Source organism: Haplochromis burtoni, unplaced genomic scaffold, assembly GCF_018398535.1.
Source record: "Haplochromis burtoni strain Fernald_Lab_line unplaced genomic scaffold, NCSU_Asbu1 Contig_198, whole genome shotgun sequence".
NCBI classification, from domain to species: Eukaryota; Metazoa; Chordata; class Actinopteri; order Cichliformes; family Cichlidae; genus Haplochromis; species Haplochromis burtoni.
The window spans coordinates 529,689-546,713 of NW_024582559.1; the positions used below are offsets into that span (position 1 = coordinate 529,689).

Consider the following 17,025-nt stretch of genomic DNA (forward strand, 5'->3'; position numbering starts at 1 on the left):
TCTTCTCCAAACATTTAATGACTGCAAATATCTCAGTTGCTCTGTGTCTGGATCAGCTTTCTATGCTTTTTTTTTTTAAAGGAAGATTTTTTTTCCTAAGTAACATATTCAATCATTGCTTTTATCTGTGTTTTACTTAAATCCATCTATTACAGACACTAAAAGAACAGTCAGATGCCATTATTGCACTACACAGCTTAGATTATAGCAGATAAAATAACTGTTGTTGTCAGATCTAGATGCCAGCAGTTTATCCCATAGTCTACAATCTATACATATATTTTTACTCTGAATTTGTTGTGTCCAAATCACAGGTGAGAGGATAGCAGACCAGTTAGTCCAGTCTTTTAAGTGGTATTTTCATACCAACTGTTTATGTTGGTTTAAGCTGAAAACCTCCAATGATCCGACTCCACAGAATCTCTCAGCTATACAAAATCCCCACGTTAAATCCCCCACATCAGTGAGCAACGTCATTGTTTGCATTCATACTTTTGTTCTGGTTGACTTTCATTGCTCTGAACAGCTCTTTTTGGATTTGGAGCTCATTAAATTATGAGGAGAAGTTAATTTCACTGAAATGCACATTTTCGAAGTATACACATTGTCAGTGCTTTGAAAACTGCATTTGTGTAGTGTACAAGGGCAAAATACGATATATACACACACACACACACAAGCAAAAATGAATGACAACAACTCAATGAATTTAGACACGGTCAAGCTGACCCCCTGAAATTCAAACTGAGCCAATTCTGAGCATCAGAATTAGGAAGAAAGGTCATTTAAGAGATTCTGAATGTGGCATGGTTGTTGGTGTCAGACTGGCTGGTCTGAGTATCTCAGAATGGGATTCTAATGGGATTTTCTCACAAAACCACCTCATTGTTTGTCTATTTGTTTTTCAGAAGTGGCCCAAAAAGGAGAAAATATTCTGTGTGTGGAAGTTCCTGGCTCTAAAAGCCTTGTTGGTGCCAGAGGTTAGAGGAGAATGGCCAGACTGCTTCACGCTGAATAGGAAGGCAACCTCATGGTGCGGGGCGATATTTTCTCAGCACATTTGGGTTCCTCTGTGCCAACTACACCCCACAGCCTACCTGAGTGTTGTTGTTGACCATATCCATCCCTTTATGACTACAGTCTACCCATCTTCTGATAACTGCTCGCAGCAGGATAATGCTTCATCTCACAAAGTTCTCACAAATCATCCCAAACTGGTTTCTTAAACACGACAATGAGTTCACTGTTTTAGTTCAGAGCCATTTTATTAGACTGAGTAACCAGTCTCAGTCTAATAAAGCACCTTTGGGATGTGGTGGAATTGGATATTCTCATCATTCATTACTACGATGCATAGTTACACTTCTGGAAGGGGACACATCAGGCTGCAGCTGTTTTGTACGACAGTGTAACATAGTCCTGATATTTCATAGTTTTGGTAAAAGTTTCCATTCTCAGTAACATCATTCCAGTTTTCCGTAAAAATGCACCAACAATCACTTTAATGTCTCCTTGAGGTCAAAGGCAGTATCAACATATTTCCAATGTTAGTTTAGCATATTAAGCCAATCAAAGTCAATAATACACGTTTATGTGGAAGAATTACAGGTTCAGATCAGATTGTATTGGTATCAGTTAGAGATGGACCGATCCGATATTACGTATCGGTATCGGTCCGATACTGACCTAAATTACTGGATCGGATATCGGAGAAAAATAAAAAATGTAATCCGATCCATTAAATATCACGAAAGCACCTCACAAAACTTGCAACATGCCGTAACTCACCTCAGAACGTTAGCACGTCGGAGCAGTATGCATCACGTGATAGAGCGGCTGTGGCATGCAGGACCTGTCGGTGGTCTGGATAGCATGTGGAGCTTCGCTAGCAACCCGGCATTTCATCTCCGACAAAGTTATCCCGAGAAAAGTAAAGCAAGTGTGTAAGTCCATCTCTGAATGTTTGTAAAGCATTCCTGCGTTAAGCTTAACAAGCGACTGCCTCTCACTCTCCGGCTGCTAATTCAATCATGAAACTGCTTAACGATCAGCTGATCGGCTTTTCTGTCGCGAGTCCGTGTCGTGTCTCTTGTTTGCTTTTGGCCCACTTTGCACCAGAAAGAGGAAACCAGCGGCTGAACAACAGCAGCACGTTTAAGCTTGATCAGCTGTTGTTAGAATGTATTTAATATTACTTTCTACACCAGGATCTTTTTCTACGTAGCTGACGCTGGTAACTGTGCAGGGGCGGATCTAGCAAAGTTTAGCCAGGGGGGCCGATAGGGCATTAACAGGGAAAAGGGGGCACAAAGACATACTTTTCTTTCTTATTCTCATTTAAAATGTCTAGCTTTTAATAAATAATTATCTGACACCCAAAGTTTTAATTTGATGCAAAATGAATAGAAGTCCATTACTGTATATAGTGACTATTAAGTCTAATATATATACCCTAGTAAGCTATAGTACTTTTTCCTTTGGGAAGGTACCATCTGTGCAGTCTGCAAAATGTTGAAGAAAGATGTTGAATCTATTTAATATTTCTTGAAAAATAATTGATTTCTGTGCATTTTTTTTCACACTGCATCAAATTAAGGTTGATTACGTCGATTAAGCATCATGAGGTGGAGCGTGAGGGGTGGTTCCCTATTTTTTATTTATTTATTTTTGTTGTTGCTGGGAGTTGGAACCCTATTAGTTAGGTTGCTTAATATTTATGCTAAGTACTCTTTAAAATACCAGAATAGGGAGGATGGTGTAGGTTTAAGTTTATTAGATTGATCAGTATTGCTGAACTATGAAATATTTTTTTTTGCATACAGGTATAACAGAATAGCTTTAGTGTAGTTGTTGCTTTAAACTTGAGTATGAACTTATACAAAATGCAGCAAGATATTTAAAAAACAGTTTTGTTGATTAAAAAACACTATATCGGATTCATATCGGTATCGGCAGATATCCAAATTTATGATATCGGTATCGGTATCGGACATAAAAAAGTGGTATCGTGCCATCTCTAGTATCAGTATTGCTCAGCTTTCACATACAATTTATGAAAAATCAACTAACCTAAAAGTTTAGTTCTTCAGTGTCTCCTGACAACTCACAGCAGAGCTGCCAACATGTGGGCACTGGCACTGCCTCAGTGAAGCCACAGCCACATCACAAGGCATTCAACGGGCCAACAGAGGCTTCACTATCCCCCTTTTCCAAAATCATGGCTTGGCTTGCCAAACACTTCCCAGAAGACCAATAGTTGATGAAACAAGTAGGAATAACTGTCCAATCATAACTTCTCTCCAGCATACAGATACCATCTTAAAACCATAAATTACTAAAGCTGTGAGGGCGGAGGTGAGACAAGTGAGAAAAGTAGTGGGGATTTTGTTAGCAGAAGCATTCACTCAGCTATTATCTAAGCCATGATTCTATCAACGGTGCTGACAGATAAATATTACACTCCACATCTTGCTCAATTAATGTCACACAAATTCTGGACAATCACCACTCTAAAAACTATTACAGGATGGCAGGTCTGACAGATAGAAAACCTGAAAATTCTGCATTTATAGACCTGACAAGAATATTTATCTTCGCGAGACTGAGATTACAAAATGATTTTATTTCGATATTGGAGAAGAAAATGGAAGCTGTGGAAAGCTGACACTTCTATCATTTGAAACAAAGGCCTGGGGGTAAAACACAGTTCCCTGAATGAGGCTCTATAGAGCTGCTCACAACACTAATGATTCAATAACCTGTTTGAGAGCACTGAAATGTTATTCAAGGAATATTACATTAAAGACCAATAAAGATGCCAGCTGCCTCAATCAGACATAAAAATATGAAATTATCACAAGGAATAAGAAGCCTTTCAGCTGAAACGTGAAAGGCTTTCTATTAATGTCATCGGGACTATTTAAAAGTCTTGAACCAACCCTCATTTCTTTCTGCTTTCCTACAAAAATTGGAAATAGGCGGGGAAATTTATTGCAAACATACATGGGAATACAATACAAGGCCAAAACAGAATTTGTACTTTCCTAACGAACTTCAAAGTCCATATTTGGTATCATATATTAATATTAATTCACATTTGACCACCTTTATTCTCAACAAGCTTCCTTGTCATTTCTTTAAGTCATCTTCAGGAATAGCTCTCCAGGCTTCTTGAATGACATTTAAAGCTCCTCTTTGGATGTTGGCTGCCTTTGATTCTGTTCTCTGTCAAGATGATCCAACACTACTTCAATAATGTTGGGGAGGCCAATCCATGACTGATAGGGTTCCACTGTGTGGTTTTTCTATTCAGGTATGCTTTTACTGCACTGGCAGTGTGTTTAGGATGAGTGATCCATCTACCCTCATCCATTCGCTTCCGCTCATCCTTCTCAGGGTCGCGGGGGGCGCTGGAGCCTATCCCAGCTGTCGGACGAGAGGCGGGGTACACCCTGAACAGGTCACCAGTCTGTCACAGGGCTAACACACAGAGACAAGACAACCATTCGCGCTCACACCTATGTGAAATTTGGATTAATCAGTTAACCTATCCCCACTAACTGCATGTCTCTGGATGGTGGGAGGAAGCCGGAGTACCCGGAGGGAACCCACGCAAACACGGAGAGAACATGCAAACTCCACACAGAAAGACCCCGGCCTGATGGTGGAACTGAACTCAGGACCTTCTTGCTGTGCAGCAACAGTGCTAACCACCGTGCTGGATGAGTGATGAAAAATTAAATTGCTGTCAATCAGATGCTTTCCAGATAGTATGGTAAATGGTTCCATTGGGTTTTATTTTTTTTATCTGGGTACTGTATTACTGTAATGGCAGTGTGTTTGGAATCACTGTCATGCTGAAAAATGAGACCATTGCCAATCAGATGCATTCCAGATACTATTGCATGGTGATGGCTGAAATTGAGTTTCAACCCATAACAGAGCCCCCACTATGTTTTACAGATGGCTGTACACACTCATTACTATACCTCTGTGCTGACCTCCTCTGTACATACTGACAGCAGTTCAAACCAAACATTTCCAAATTCAATAGACTGCTCCATAAGGCCTGCTACCACTGATTTTCAGTCCATTTCTTCTGTAATCTAGCAAATTTCATCTTTTTCTCCCTGCTTTCCTCGGCCACCGTGAACAGTAGACGGAAGAGCTGATAGGCCAGATGTAACGCAATAAGCTTTGTGTTATTGCAGCAGGTGCTTTGCTGAGTTGTCTGTTATGTGCAGACACAACACTGGTCCATCCTTAGAGTTAGGATTTTGTGTTTGAATGATACACAGGTCAGTGTCAACTGACTTAAAAAAGAAAGCCTGGAGAATTATTGCTTGACTTTAAAAAACAAACAAAAAAACCAAGTTAGCTCCTTGGAAACAAAGTATAAAGCTCAAGACTTTAGCAGAGCAATGTATGTTTAATGACAAAGAGCATTTGAAAACTGTGCACATCTAAAGATGTCTCCTTTTTTCCCTCTGTTGAGCCACAGATGCCAGGGGATGTGTGTTTTTGAGAAAGACTATGGCAAAAAAAATACTATTATTTCCTGTTCTGTAGTTTGGCACAAAGGAGGTGTGCAATAATTTCTCTAAATCAGTTCACATTAAATGCTTTTAATTTGGTAGTTTCTAGTTATTCCTTCTACTAATTTTTGAGAACCATACAAGAGACATGTGCCTGATGACAGCTTGCACCAACCAAATCCCCACATTCATCATTCCTTCACTGAGAGCTTTCACAAAGACCTTGTCCAACCTCTATAACCTTTGTTAGATAGCATCTTTGAAAAGAAACAAGTCTGAAATGTCAAGCTGCACTCAGGTCTGGAGATTTGCCATGTCCAAATTTCTTATCTGCGATCAGGCAAGACAAGTCTGAGTGACAAACATGCAGTCCTTTTTGTTCATTTGCCGCTGTAGACTGATGGACACTGATCTTGGAACAGATTACATATTTTTCTCACTCACTTGCTGCCCACACATCTCGTCACTTTTCATGCTCAATATGCATAAGGGGAGGATCTTATCACGTTTGGTCTGGGCAGAGTGGACACGAAGGACAGGATCGACAGTACAGGTCACTGAAAAAGTCTCGCGAGCTTAAAGTGTTTCCTGTGTACATGAAACTTATGCACCAGCCAAATGGACTAAAACTAAACAGTAGCCTATGTGAGGTTTTTTTCTTAAAAGATTTTACCCATTTTTTTCCCGCACAGTCACTGCGTATGCATACCAAACAGGCCCCCAAGAACAAAACTCCCATTAAAAACTGGACACGTGTTATCTTTCTTAAGCACACGGTGAGCCTTGGTGAAAATACAAGACCAACAGCAGAGAAACTGGCTTCGATGTAACCGTCATCAATCAAAGCTACACCGATCGGTGGATGGGAAAAGAGGCGAAGATGAGATTGTCCTGCTGTTTACAGATCAGCTTAGAGAACAAGTGGATGATATAATTAGGTGACACCTGCAGTGATTTGCTCAGGCATGCAGAGCAGCGTTAGTGTTTGGGTTATGTGTTCCAAGGCACATTAAAATCAGGCTGTCATATTTACAGAGGCAGCGCCTGTGAAAGGGTAGACAATTATGAGCCGTGAACCAGGGAAACCCTCAGTGAAGCAGCTTGTGCAATCAACCATGGAGTGCCGTGGGGTGACTGATATTGAGGACTTAGTTTGTAGAAAGCACACTCTGCAAGGTGCGTGCGCATGCATGCATTTATAGAAATTTGCAATATTTAACCCTTTCAACCTCTGCATACACATTATAAACTGTAGGGAAGACAAAAATGACTGTTTCAGACTATATACAGGAAGTGACAATTCATTCTGTCTACTGAGTAGGGCTGGGCGATATGACCCAAAATTCATATCTCGATATTTTTTAGCTGGTGGCGATATAAGATATATATCTCGATATTTTTTTTAGCTGGGTGGCGATATAAGATATATATCTCGATATTTTTTTAAAGCCATAAGTTAAGAACAAAAAGAGAGTTCTTAGTCACACTGTGTCCCAGATGTCACACGGGCATTTTTATTTACATACAGCGTAGATTTACATGAAGAAATTACTCAAAAATAAATTATCAGCATTTATTAAATAATCATGCTCCATAAATAAAAGAAAACAATGTTGTTTTTGTGCATAACAAAAAGCTCATAATTGTGCAGTCAAAATGTAAACTAACAGACGCTGAGCATAATAACAAAGACGGATTTCACAGCTGCTCTGTTCCCAAGTTTTACTGCGTGACTGACAGCCTGGAGTTTGAAATCCGCTTCGTAACCACGTCTCTTAACAGGTGCCATTTATGGTCCTTATACACACACAGTACAGTAATATTACGTCGAAGCACAGTACGTATCACTCCGCGAGGCTCCAGACTACGGTAGCCGTAATCCTCCGACAATCCATCAAGCGCTGCAGCTCCGTAGCTTACCAAAGTCGTAAAACATTTTTTGACAGATTGCTGAGCGCCGTGTACCACCTAAAATCGGCGCGCTGTCAACTTTTCAGAAAATGAAAGGATTTTAGGCCGTGCAGCCCCTGTGGGCTGCATGTCGTTAGCATGGTTAGCTCGCTAACACGTTGACGCCGTCCAGCCCCACAACTCGCTAACGGAGATTTGCCATGTCCATCTGGTCGCTGCCTGCAGGTGAAGCTATGGGGGAGGGGGAGTTGTATTCAGTGAAGGAGAGGCGAGGCCGAGTAACGTTGCGTAGAGACAAAAGTGGACGAAAGAGAGGCAAACCTGCGGCTCCACAAGTATAATTATAACGTAACATAGACTATATCGATATAAAGGATATTGTCACATCTTATATCTCGTATGAAAATATATTGATATTTTTTAAAAACTCGATATATCGCCCAGCCCTACTACTGAGTATAATCCAGGACTCAAATAAATGTGTATTTATGTGATATTCAGCAATTTACCTAGTAGTTTTTTTTATATTCTAGTAAGTGGTCAGTATGTTATTCAAAATTGTGTAGTTAGTGCATGAATAGTGTACAGAATTTCATGTTACAGTATTATGCAAAACTCTTGAGCCACCCCTCATTTCTTTATATTTTGCTTTCTTTTTTAGAGTGCTGCCATCTATAAAACACGGTGGAGACACTGTCGTGGTTTCTGGCTCTATTTCAGTCAGTGTTGTTGGACAAAATTGATGAAGTTTTGAATGTAGAAAAGTACCATAGATTTTGATCCACCATGCAATACTATCTGGAAAGTGCCTGATTGGCAACATCTTCATTTTTCAGCATGACGATTATTCCAAACACACTGCCAAGGCAGTAAAAGCATACCTGGTTAGAAAAACACACAATGGAACACTATCAGTCATGGATTGACCTCCCCAGAGCCCGGACTTCAGCATTAGTGAGGCAGTGTGGGATCATCTTGACAGAAAAAAAGGCAGCCAACATCCAAAGAATCGCTTTGAGTGTCCTTCAAGAAGACTGGAGAACTATTCCTGAAGACTAACAAATCTCTTATCTAATAAAAGGTTGTCTTTATAGAAGAAAGAGTTAAAGAATCCACAAGAAACCTTGTATAGGAGGGTTCAGACAATGTTGTAGAATAGAGGTGGTCATACCAAAAATTTAATTTCAAGCTCATAAAAATTGAACAACTTTGTTTTAACTTATATATAGTATCTCCATGTTTAATTTGCAAATTTCAGGAAATCGATGCACCAATTTCCCAAGCAAGATATGAAGAAATGGGGGAGGGGGGGACAAAAGAGTTTTTGCACAATACTGTATGCTCGCATCTACCTAAAGGAAATACAAGAAGTGAATACTCTGGGATCTGATGCATTTCCTATGGGCTGTAGTTTGTTTTTTGATCTGGACCTTATTACTTGTTTTATGTCTTTTTGTAAATGTCAAGTTAAATTACTCAACAACTGATGTAATATGAATGTAGTAACATTGTTCTATTTTAGAGATGGTATTTTGGTACTTTACATGTTTGAGCTTTTTATTTAGAAAGAAATGCAGAGCTGCGATGTGGCGTGATGATGTGCACTGCTGTACTGAGCACTGTTACACATGCAGCACATGAACAAGAGAAACTGTCTTTATCATCATTCTGAGTTGTTGGGTGGTGGCAAAAATACATCTGTGTATGTGGAGACACCATCAATCTACCTTGTCTTTTTTTACTACTGCAGGTATGTGAGTCGGGCTTTTTGGTTATTTTCTGAAATATGGGTGTGTGTGGCCTCAGCGACATTCACAGGAAATGCGTTTTCCGCTACCAACTACATCTGCTGTGCTATGGCGATGCCTCATCATTCAAGGTTGGATGGCTAGTAAACACATAGGCTCGTCCTCCCCCATTTTCCCACCTGAATCAGTTCTGTCCGGTCCAATTCACCAACTCTGAAAGTTACAAACATGCCCCAGGAAGCCCTTACTTTTAAAGGTAATGAGCCAATTCAGAAAGCAAACCTTACTTGTTATACGCTTTTGCATTTTAGTGGATTGCATGTTTCACCGTGTTTCCATGCAAAAAAATGAAAAAATGCTAATGCTATCCATAGCATGGTGTCAAATAAGGAAGAAGGGGAGAAAGACCTACAAATTGCTCAAATACTTGACCAACCAGATCATAAAGGATGCTGAAATTTAGCTCCAAGAAACAAAAGCACAATAAAAGAAAAGGCAACATGTTGAGTGATGGGTCGGAAATTCCCTTTGGAGGCAATAAGCCTATAAATGAAAGACATTCATTTTCTCAACAAAACGGCAGCCATCTCTCTCTACAGCAGAACCACTAGATCTTTATCAAACTCCCAATTCATTCCACATGATTAGTTGTAGTGAAGGGAAAGGTCAAAGGTATTGTCTGCAGGTGGACAGTAATACAAAGATCCAGACAGCGTGCTACAGGAGATAACATTGAACTCCTCCTTTCTGTACCTCTGCAATATTAGCTCCTGCGCGGCTATCTGTCGGCTCACTGTGGACAACACGTGAGGCCAAAGAGCAGGACTCGAGTTGTCTTTGCACAGCCAGCCTGTCATCTGATTTATGATGCACCATCCTTTCAGCAGCAGCAAAGTGCCAGTCAAGCTGAGCTTCGAGTGCAAAGGTCGATGGAGAACATGCATTAGCAGGAACAGTAAAAAGAGACCAAGGGTGGCATAAAATGGCAGACAGAATACGGGACGGCTGGAGCCACTGTCCAAAGGATGAGATATGACGAGCACAGTTCAGCAGAAAGAAAAAGATGCTGAGAGGAAATCGATATAGAAGGCTGTTCCTAAAAGGAATCATCAACGTGGGTATAAATTTATTTAGCAGGATGTGGAAAAGTGATGAGTAGTGCATGAGCTATTGTGTCAAAGCACTGCAAATACTAAACTTTCTGGGTTATAGAGAGCATGCATTGTGTTGAAGCTATTAAGCGCCAAATCAAATATTTATAGTACTGCTGAGTTTGCTACTCAAACAGACACTGATTTGATGGATCGTATCAAAGCAAAAACACGTGAACCCAGTTTATATTCAACAGCAAGACAGAATGAGGAGACTGAGCTACTGAATTTCAGGTTAATGCTTTTATTTCCTCCTCTTCTTTCAGTCGTGTAAACTTAACTGGCTGACACTCCGGGACTAATTCCCGTGTTTGCTTCAAAGTGTAACTTCATTCACCTGTAATTAGAAATAAACTCTGATAAATGAGTCCCAATAAATCTCATATCCTGCGTTGTGAGTTCGGTAGAGACAACTCTGGCTAGGGATGCTTAAAACCATCTTTGCACTGCTGCATGCTGCAGGGCATGCATGCTTTATCATATTCCTGATTCTCCAATTAGGAAAAAACAAATACAAACAATTTACTTTTGCCCTGAAAGCCAGGATAAAATAATTATGCCATAAAGTATCTAATGAAAAAATATCTGTATTAAATAAACATATCCACTTAATATTCCAAGCAAGGGGATCTCCTGAGGCGAAGTTTGGTTGACGTGTTAATAATCTCGCACTGCTAAATATTCTGGTATTCAATACAGCTTCATTTCTAGTTAATTGTGTCGAGACATCCCCTGCCATAACAGTATTAAATGTGAGGAAATAATTTATGAAAGCTGTTTGGTCCACAGATCAGATATCATTTAGCAGCAGAGCATCCAGTAGAATAATGTTTTATCGAACCCAGAGATACACTTACAAATCAAAAAAATGTTCATCGTGCATAGCGAGCGATTTAATATCACGGGCGAACATGAACCGGAGTTCATTGCTGAAGAATTTCCTGATAACAGTGGGCTGTCACAGTGGCACAACAATAAATAGCACCACAAGCAGGTACTGCGTTATATTAGGAGGTGGTAAAATTATGTGAGAATGCACAAACTGAGAAAACTGCCACAACAACAACATGAAAGTGCAGTTAGTCTGCATTTTTCATGAGCTTATTCTTCATTTCTGGGAATAAAAACTCTAAATAAGCAACAAGACCACTATATCTGCTATATTTTGGTAAAACCATAATCCGAGTTAGCACTATAATCTTGTTACAGTATACTGCAACCAAATTTTTCTTAACTTGCTTTAATTTCCTATTATAAAATAATTGTGCCAATCTGTTAGCAAAATCGCTTGTTTCTATTAGGGAATAAAACTTGATTTAGCTTTAACATTTATCATGAGGCTTTTATCAATGCCTGAAGGCAAGCATGTAATGATTGCACTGAATATAATCCCCTTCATACAGTTCTACACTGTGCACAGTCCACTATAATTTATTAACATTTCAGTGTTATAATGAGCTTTTCCTCATGTTGTTGTTGGAATCAATTCATAATTTTACAAAACATGAGCATAAACTCGGACTATTTCCCACAACGTCTCCCTCTCCTTACCCCAAACCTCCGCAGATGGCTGCCCCTCCATAATCCTGGTCCTGCTGGTTTCTTCCTGTTAAAAGGGAGTTTTTCCTTCCTCCCGTTGCCAATTGCTTGCTCATAGGGAGTAGTCTGATTGTTGACGTTATGCATCTGTTATTAACGGGTCGTTATCTTACAATGTAAAGCACTTTGAGGCAACTGTTGTTGTGATTTGACGCTATATACAAACAATTGAATTGAATGAACCAAAAGCAAAACCCAAACACAGAACAAACAGATATAAACATTCAAACACAAATGTGTGAAAGGAAGAGCTAGGGTGGAGGTGGGTTGCAAAGAGGCTTGCAGATGCACAATGAGATTTACCAACTGGATGAGTAAAGGTTCCATGTTCTAAAACGTCTACGTAAAAGGAAGGAGAGGTGATTTCTAAATGTTCTGCATGCTCCAAAAAGGCTTAACTCTACTTTTCCTTAATATGTGAACAGGTTCCAAAACCAAAGACCAAGCTTAAGGCTTTTAGTTGGAAAAAGTAGATTTTCAAGAGGAACATGAGATTATACTTTGTTTCCTCATGGAGGCCATACAGATTCCAGCACTTAGAAGCATTTGTTTCTACATACAGCTCAGCTCCAAAAAAAAAGCTTAAACCTCATCTTCCCTTTTACAAATGTGCCTGCAGGATGATCCCCAAAACAAATGAAAGCATCATACGTTCATGATTTTCCGAATCAATCATTAGTAGCTCTCTCATTGCAGAGATTGATGACAGAGTAAAACTGAAGCCTGTGGAATCATCCCTAACAGAGTTTAATTCAGCAGAAAGACACAAGACACAACAATATTTCTCTCATACCTGTCTGAGGCTCTGGGCTATTATCCAAAATTATAATAAATTGCAGATTTTTTAATATTCCTCAACTGAATAATATAGGACTAGATTTGTGAAAAATATGTCGCGAAAGTAAGATGAAGGCAATAAGGAGCACATTACTCATGCTATGAAGGGGACTAAATGTTTTTTTAAAAAAGAGAGAGAAACCTTACATATTCCACTTTATTTAATGTGCTCTATACAAACATGAGCCTCCCTTCGCTTTGTGCCCACATTTTAAAAGTTAATAACTGTCACATCCACATGTGCTGTTCTAACAATATTTAAATGCTTTGTATTTTGTTTAAAACTCACACTGTAGTGTGCTACTTTAGGTTTTACATTTGGTTTCAATTTGAGTTTAAGTGCCCTCCTGGTGTTTCATTTTCTATCTACAGAGCTTTATTACTGCACCCACTTACTACATTACTAGCATTTATATGGTTGCACTGCACTTTGTTAGGTTGGTGTGCAAGTGCAAGATAAGACAATTTATGTTCTTCTTACCAATTACTGCCCATTAAATCACACAGCTGGAACTGTTGGAAAACTGAATCCGCCTGATAGATACTGGTTTGTTTTTACTAGAGAACCTGGCTTTGCCTCTAGCTCCCAATCCTGGACTCATTAGTACTGAGTGGTGAGGCTGACTGTAAACTCTGGTTCCCTCTGGTGGCACATCTGCTAAACATGCACGTCAAAGAGAACATTTTTTACATAGGTTCAACTGTAAAACCACATTAAAAATGTGAGCTTATCGCAGAGAACAGTTATGGGCTTTTTAATGGACTGGAACTACTCACAGTGGTGTAAACATACAAATAATGTACAATAATAACTGTTCTCTGTGTTTATTATGTTGACAGATTCTCTGGTACACAAAACCATTGTAATAAAAGCTACACAATGTAATAAAAAACACACATAAACAAAACACATTATATCTAAAAGCCGTGTCATGGCAGCTTGAATGCCAGTGATTAAGCATCTTTATGTATTTTTTTCCCCCAAACACAGTACTGTGTTCGTTCGACTCCAAGAAATCATGTTTTATAATGCAGCCAAGCACATCAGAGCACTCGCTTAGCAAATATTATTAGGATGCAAATACATGTCCTCTCCATTATTCATTCACTATAGATCAGAGTAGTTTCCTCTGTGAATAGATAGATAGACAGACAGACAGACAGACAGACAGACAGACAGCATTAATAAATAACATGTGCACTTTTGTTCTTCTTTTAGCTGCTGCCTTCAGGGGTCGCTACAGCGCCTATCTGCACCATTCACCATCTCTAGCATCCTCCTCTGTCACACCAACCCTCTCCATGTCCTCCTTCACTACATCCCTGTGGTCTTCCTCTTTTCCTCATAACTGGCAGCTCTGTCTTCAACATCCTTTGAGCAGTATACCCACTATCCCTCCTCTGTACATGTCCAAACTAACTCAGTCTTGCCTCTCGAACTTTGTCTCCAAACTGCTCAACCTGAGCTGTTCCTCTGATGAACTCGTTCCAAATCCTGTCAATGAAAACCTTAACATCTTCAGCTCTGCTTCCGTCTTTCTGTTTGTGCCGCTGTCTCCAAATCATACATCATACATCTTTCTGTCTCTTACGCATCATCAGTTGCTCTGGATGGTTGATGCCAGGTATTTAAACTTACCTACCTTCACCAGCCCTTCCTGTCTCCCTCTTATTCACACATGTATTCTCTCTTGCTTCAATAAACAACATGTACACTGTAAATCTTATAATCTTGGGACACAGTCTGCCAACCCAGCAGGTGAGACCTGTGGCATGAGGGGTGCACTGTGTTCAATGAAGGTGAGAGCATACATTATTCCATCCAACACATGAAAATAATTTGTCCTCCTGAAGTCTAAGAGTCTAATTTACACACGGTAATGGCTATGGCAGCATGTACTGGCAGTGTGTTTACAGAGTCACAGCTGATGAAAGCCACACCTTCAGCAGCAGCCATGTAAATGGCTGCCCTTGTCAGCTGTCACGTCCCACTGCACTGGTGACACACCGCTGTCACTCACTGTCACACCACTGAAGAGAGGCACAGACACTGAAAAGAGCCATTTGGGTCTGGCTGTGTTGCGAGTCTATTTTTATCCAAAAACCATCAAGTGGGAGAGTGCCACAGAGTAATAATCAGCTCTACAAATTCCTGATATATTTCTCATACGGGACACTTCTTTGCTTTTATGACAATAATTTTTCAGAGCAGACTTTTAGTAGAGGGTGTATGGAATCATCCGATTTCAAAGTGCTTTAATTTAGCAGCTGTTGAAGGGTAACGATTGAAACATGTGTAAGCTGCTCTTTCTAACACAAGTAGCATTACAAGAGCAGCAGCTGCAGTAAGCGTGGACACAAAAATATGGGATGAGTTTGACTATCTACCTGCTGGTTTTAAAGTTATTTTAAAGTCATATCCCTGAATTAGATTTTTGGTGACATAAATCATCTCCACGTTTCTTTAACGAACCTAAAAATACATTCTTTCTTCTGATTGGTTGAGTTCAGTATCGACCACAAACAAACTGCATGGGACATAAATGGGATTTTCTCACAGTCCCACGTGTGAATGTGACTGTTGCTGTTGGCGTGCTTCAAGCGGGTGTTCGTGTCATGAAAAACATGGAGGGAACATTAAAAGTACAAGTGGAACGAGCAAGTGCTTTTAATTTTGAATTGTCAAACGTTGGCAAACATTGGTCCAACACTGGCAACCGACTGCTTTTATCCTGGCTGGTCTGAAGATGTTTGCCTTTCGCAGCCATAAGGCAAACAGCTTGGCAGCCTGTACAGTAAGTGGAGCTCATAAACAACAGGTGGTCTTCTGTGCCGGAGAGACCCAGCTCCTCAATATTAGATTCACACTTTGGTGGGAAAGATTCAGCATGGCACCTTGACAAATCTCCAGTGGGCGAGGGTTCAATCATTGTTCCCTCCTAAGCCAGGAGAAAGCGAACACCAAAAACAAAATGAATCATGAAGCAAAGGCATCTTTGAGAGTAGCCGCAACCAACAAGAAAAAATCAGATGAATATAAATCACTGCTTTTCTACTTCAGTACCTGAATTAGTGAAAACTTTTCATCCTTAAAATGACAAAGAACAGGATTTCATCTGGATTTGAACCCTTTACGTTTCCAGCTAATGAGAGAAAAGCAAATGTCACTGTGGCAGTTTAAAGCCCCAACTATAAATTCCAGGTTCTCAGCACCAGAATGAAATCCAGTCCTCATCATCATCATGTCTCTCTCTGTCTCTCTCCCTCTCATTTGGATAAATAAGTTAAACGACCCACAGATGATGCAGGCTTTCACGCCCAATTAAATTTCATTTCAATTTAATAAACAAACCATCAAAGTGGAGGCGCAAATGTCAAGAACCCACAAAGACTACCGGGTGTAAAATGAAATCCTAAAATTACACTGAGACGCAATGAAAAGGAATACAGTCAAATTATAATATTTGGATGTGTGTGATGTGTGAGTCATCACGACTGTTAAACCAATTAGCGGCAAAGTCAGGTGACTCAGAGAGATGCAACATATTCAATTAAAATAGCTTGAAGGGCGGACGCAGAGGCTGTCGAGGACTTCCGTTTGACGAGCAACAGACAACAAAGTTGACCTTATAAAGTCCACAGAGCACAATCACACAGCGAGGAGACAGTAACATCCATCTGAGCCTCTAATGCTCACACACAGCCTGTAGCATTAGGTCTATTTTCAGGACATTTGCAAAAGGAGTCAGACTTGTATTGTATATTGCTCAGTGTCCACTATCACACGTTTTAACCATCAAAACACAAACATGTCAACATTTTTAAAATCTATGTAAGAGGACCTCCACTGTCGCACAGCAGGTAGTCTTACTGTAATAAACTACACTCTGCTTTTACAAACTTTCAGCAACAAGTGGTTGAATGCTAGGACAGAAATGATTTAGCTGTTCCCTTACCATCATAGCCAGATTCCAACAAACCAAACTGCTCCAGCACCTTAACGAACAGGACCACAACTACGAGCACGGCGATCATTTCCAGTCCCTCCAAGTTCATAGACAACATGTCGGACAGGTCATAGGGTGCCCATGGCCAACGATGCAGAGCTCAGTGTTCAGCACTGTCAGCAGGCCATTTAACTCCACTTAAGAGCCCTGCATCTCTGGCTCTGATGAGAAACCGGCACAAGTCAGGGAGGGAGGAAGGGGGAGAAGAAGCACGTGGAAAAGAAAGGGGGGGGGGGGG

The 17,025-nt window shown here is 40.2% G+C and overlaps 1 protein-coding gene across 6 annotated transcripts in view; it reads right to left on the bottom strand.

The window, feature by feature from the left end:
- The window catches only part of kcnip4a (potassium voltage-gated channel interacting protein 4a), a 153,962-nt gene that overhangs the window by 35,447 nt on the left and 101,490 nt on the right, over positions 1-17,025 (bottom strand). The window contains exon 1 of one of the 6 annotated variants that reach the window (XM_005935227.3): positions 16,737-16,964. The exons of the other annotated variants lie outside the window; for them this stretch is intronic. Within the exon in view, the coding sequence (XP_005935289.1) occupies positions 16,737-16,845 (109 nt within the window). The 5' untranslated portion in view covers positions 16,846-16,964. Of the gene's footprint in view, positions 1-16,736; positions 16,965-17,025 lie in introns of those variants that run through there. 6 annotated transcript variants of the gene reach the window in all.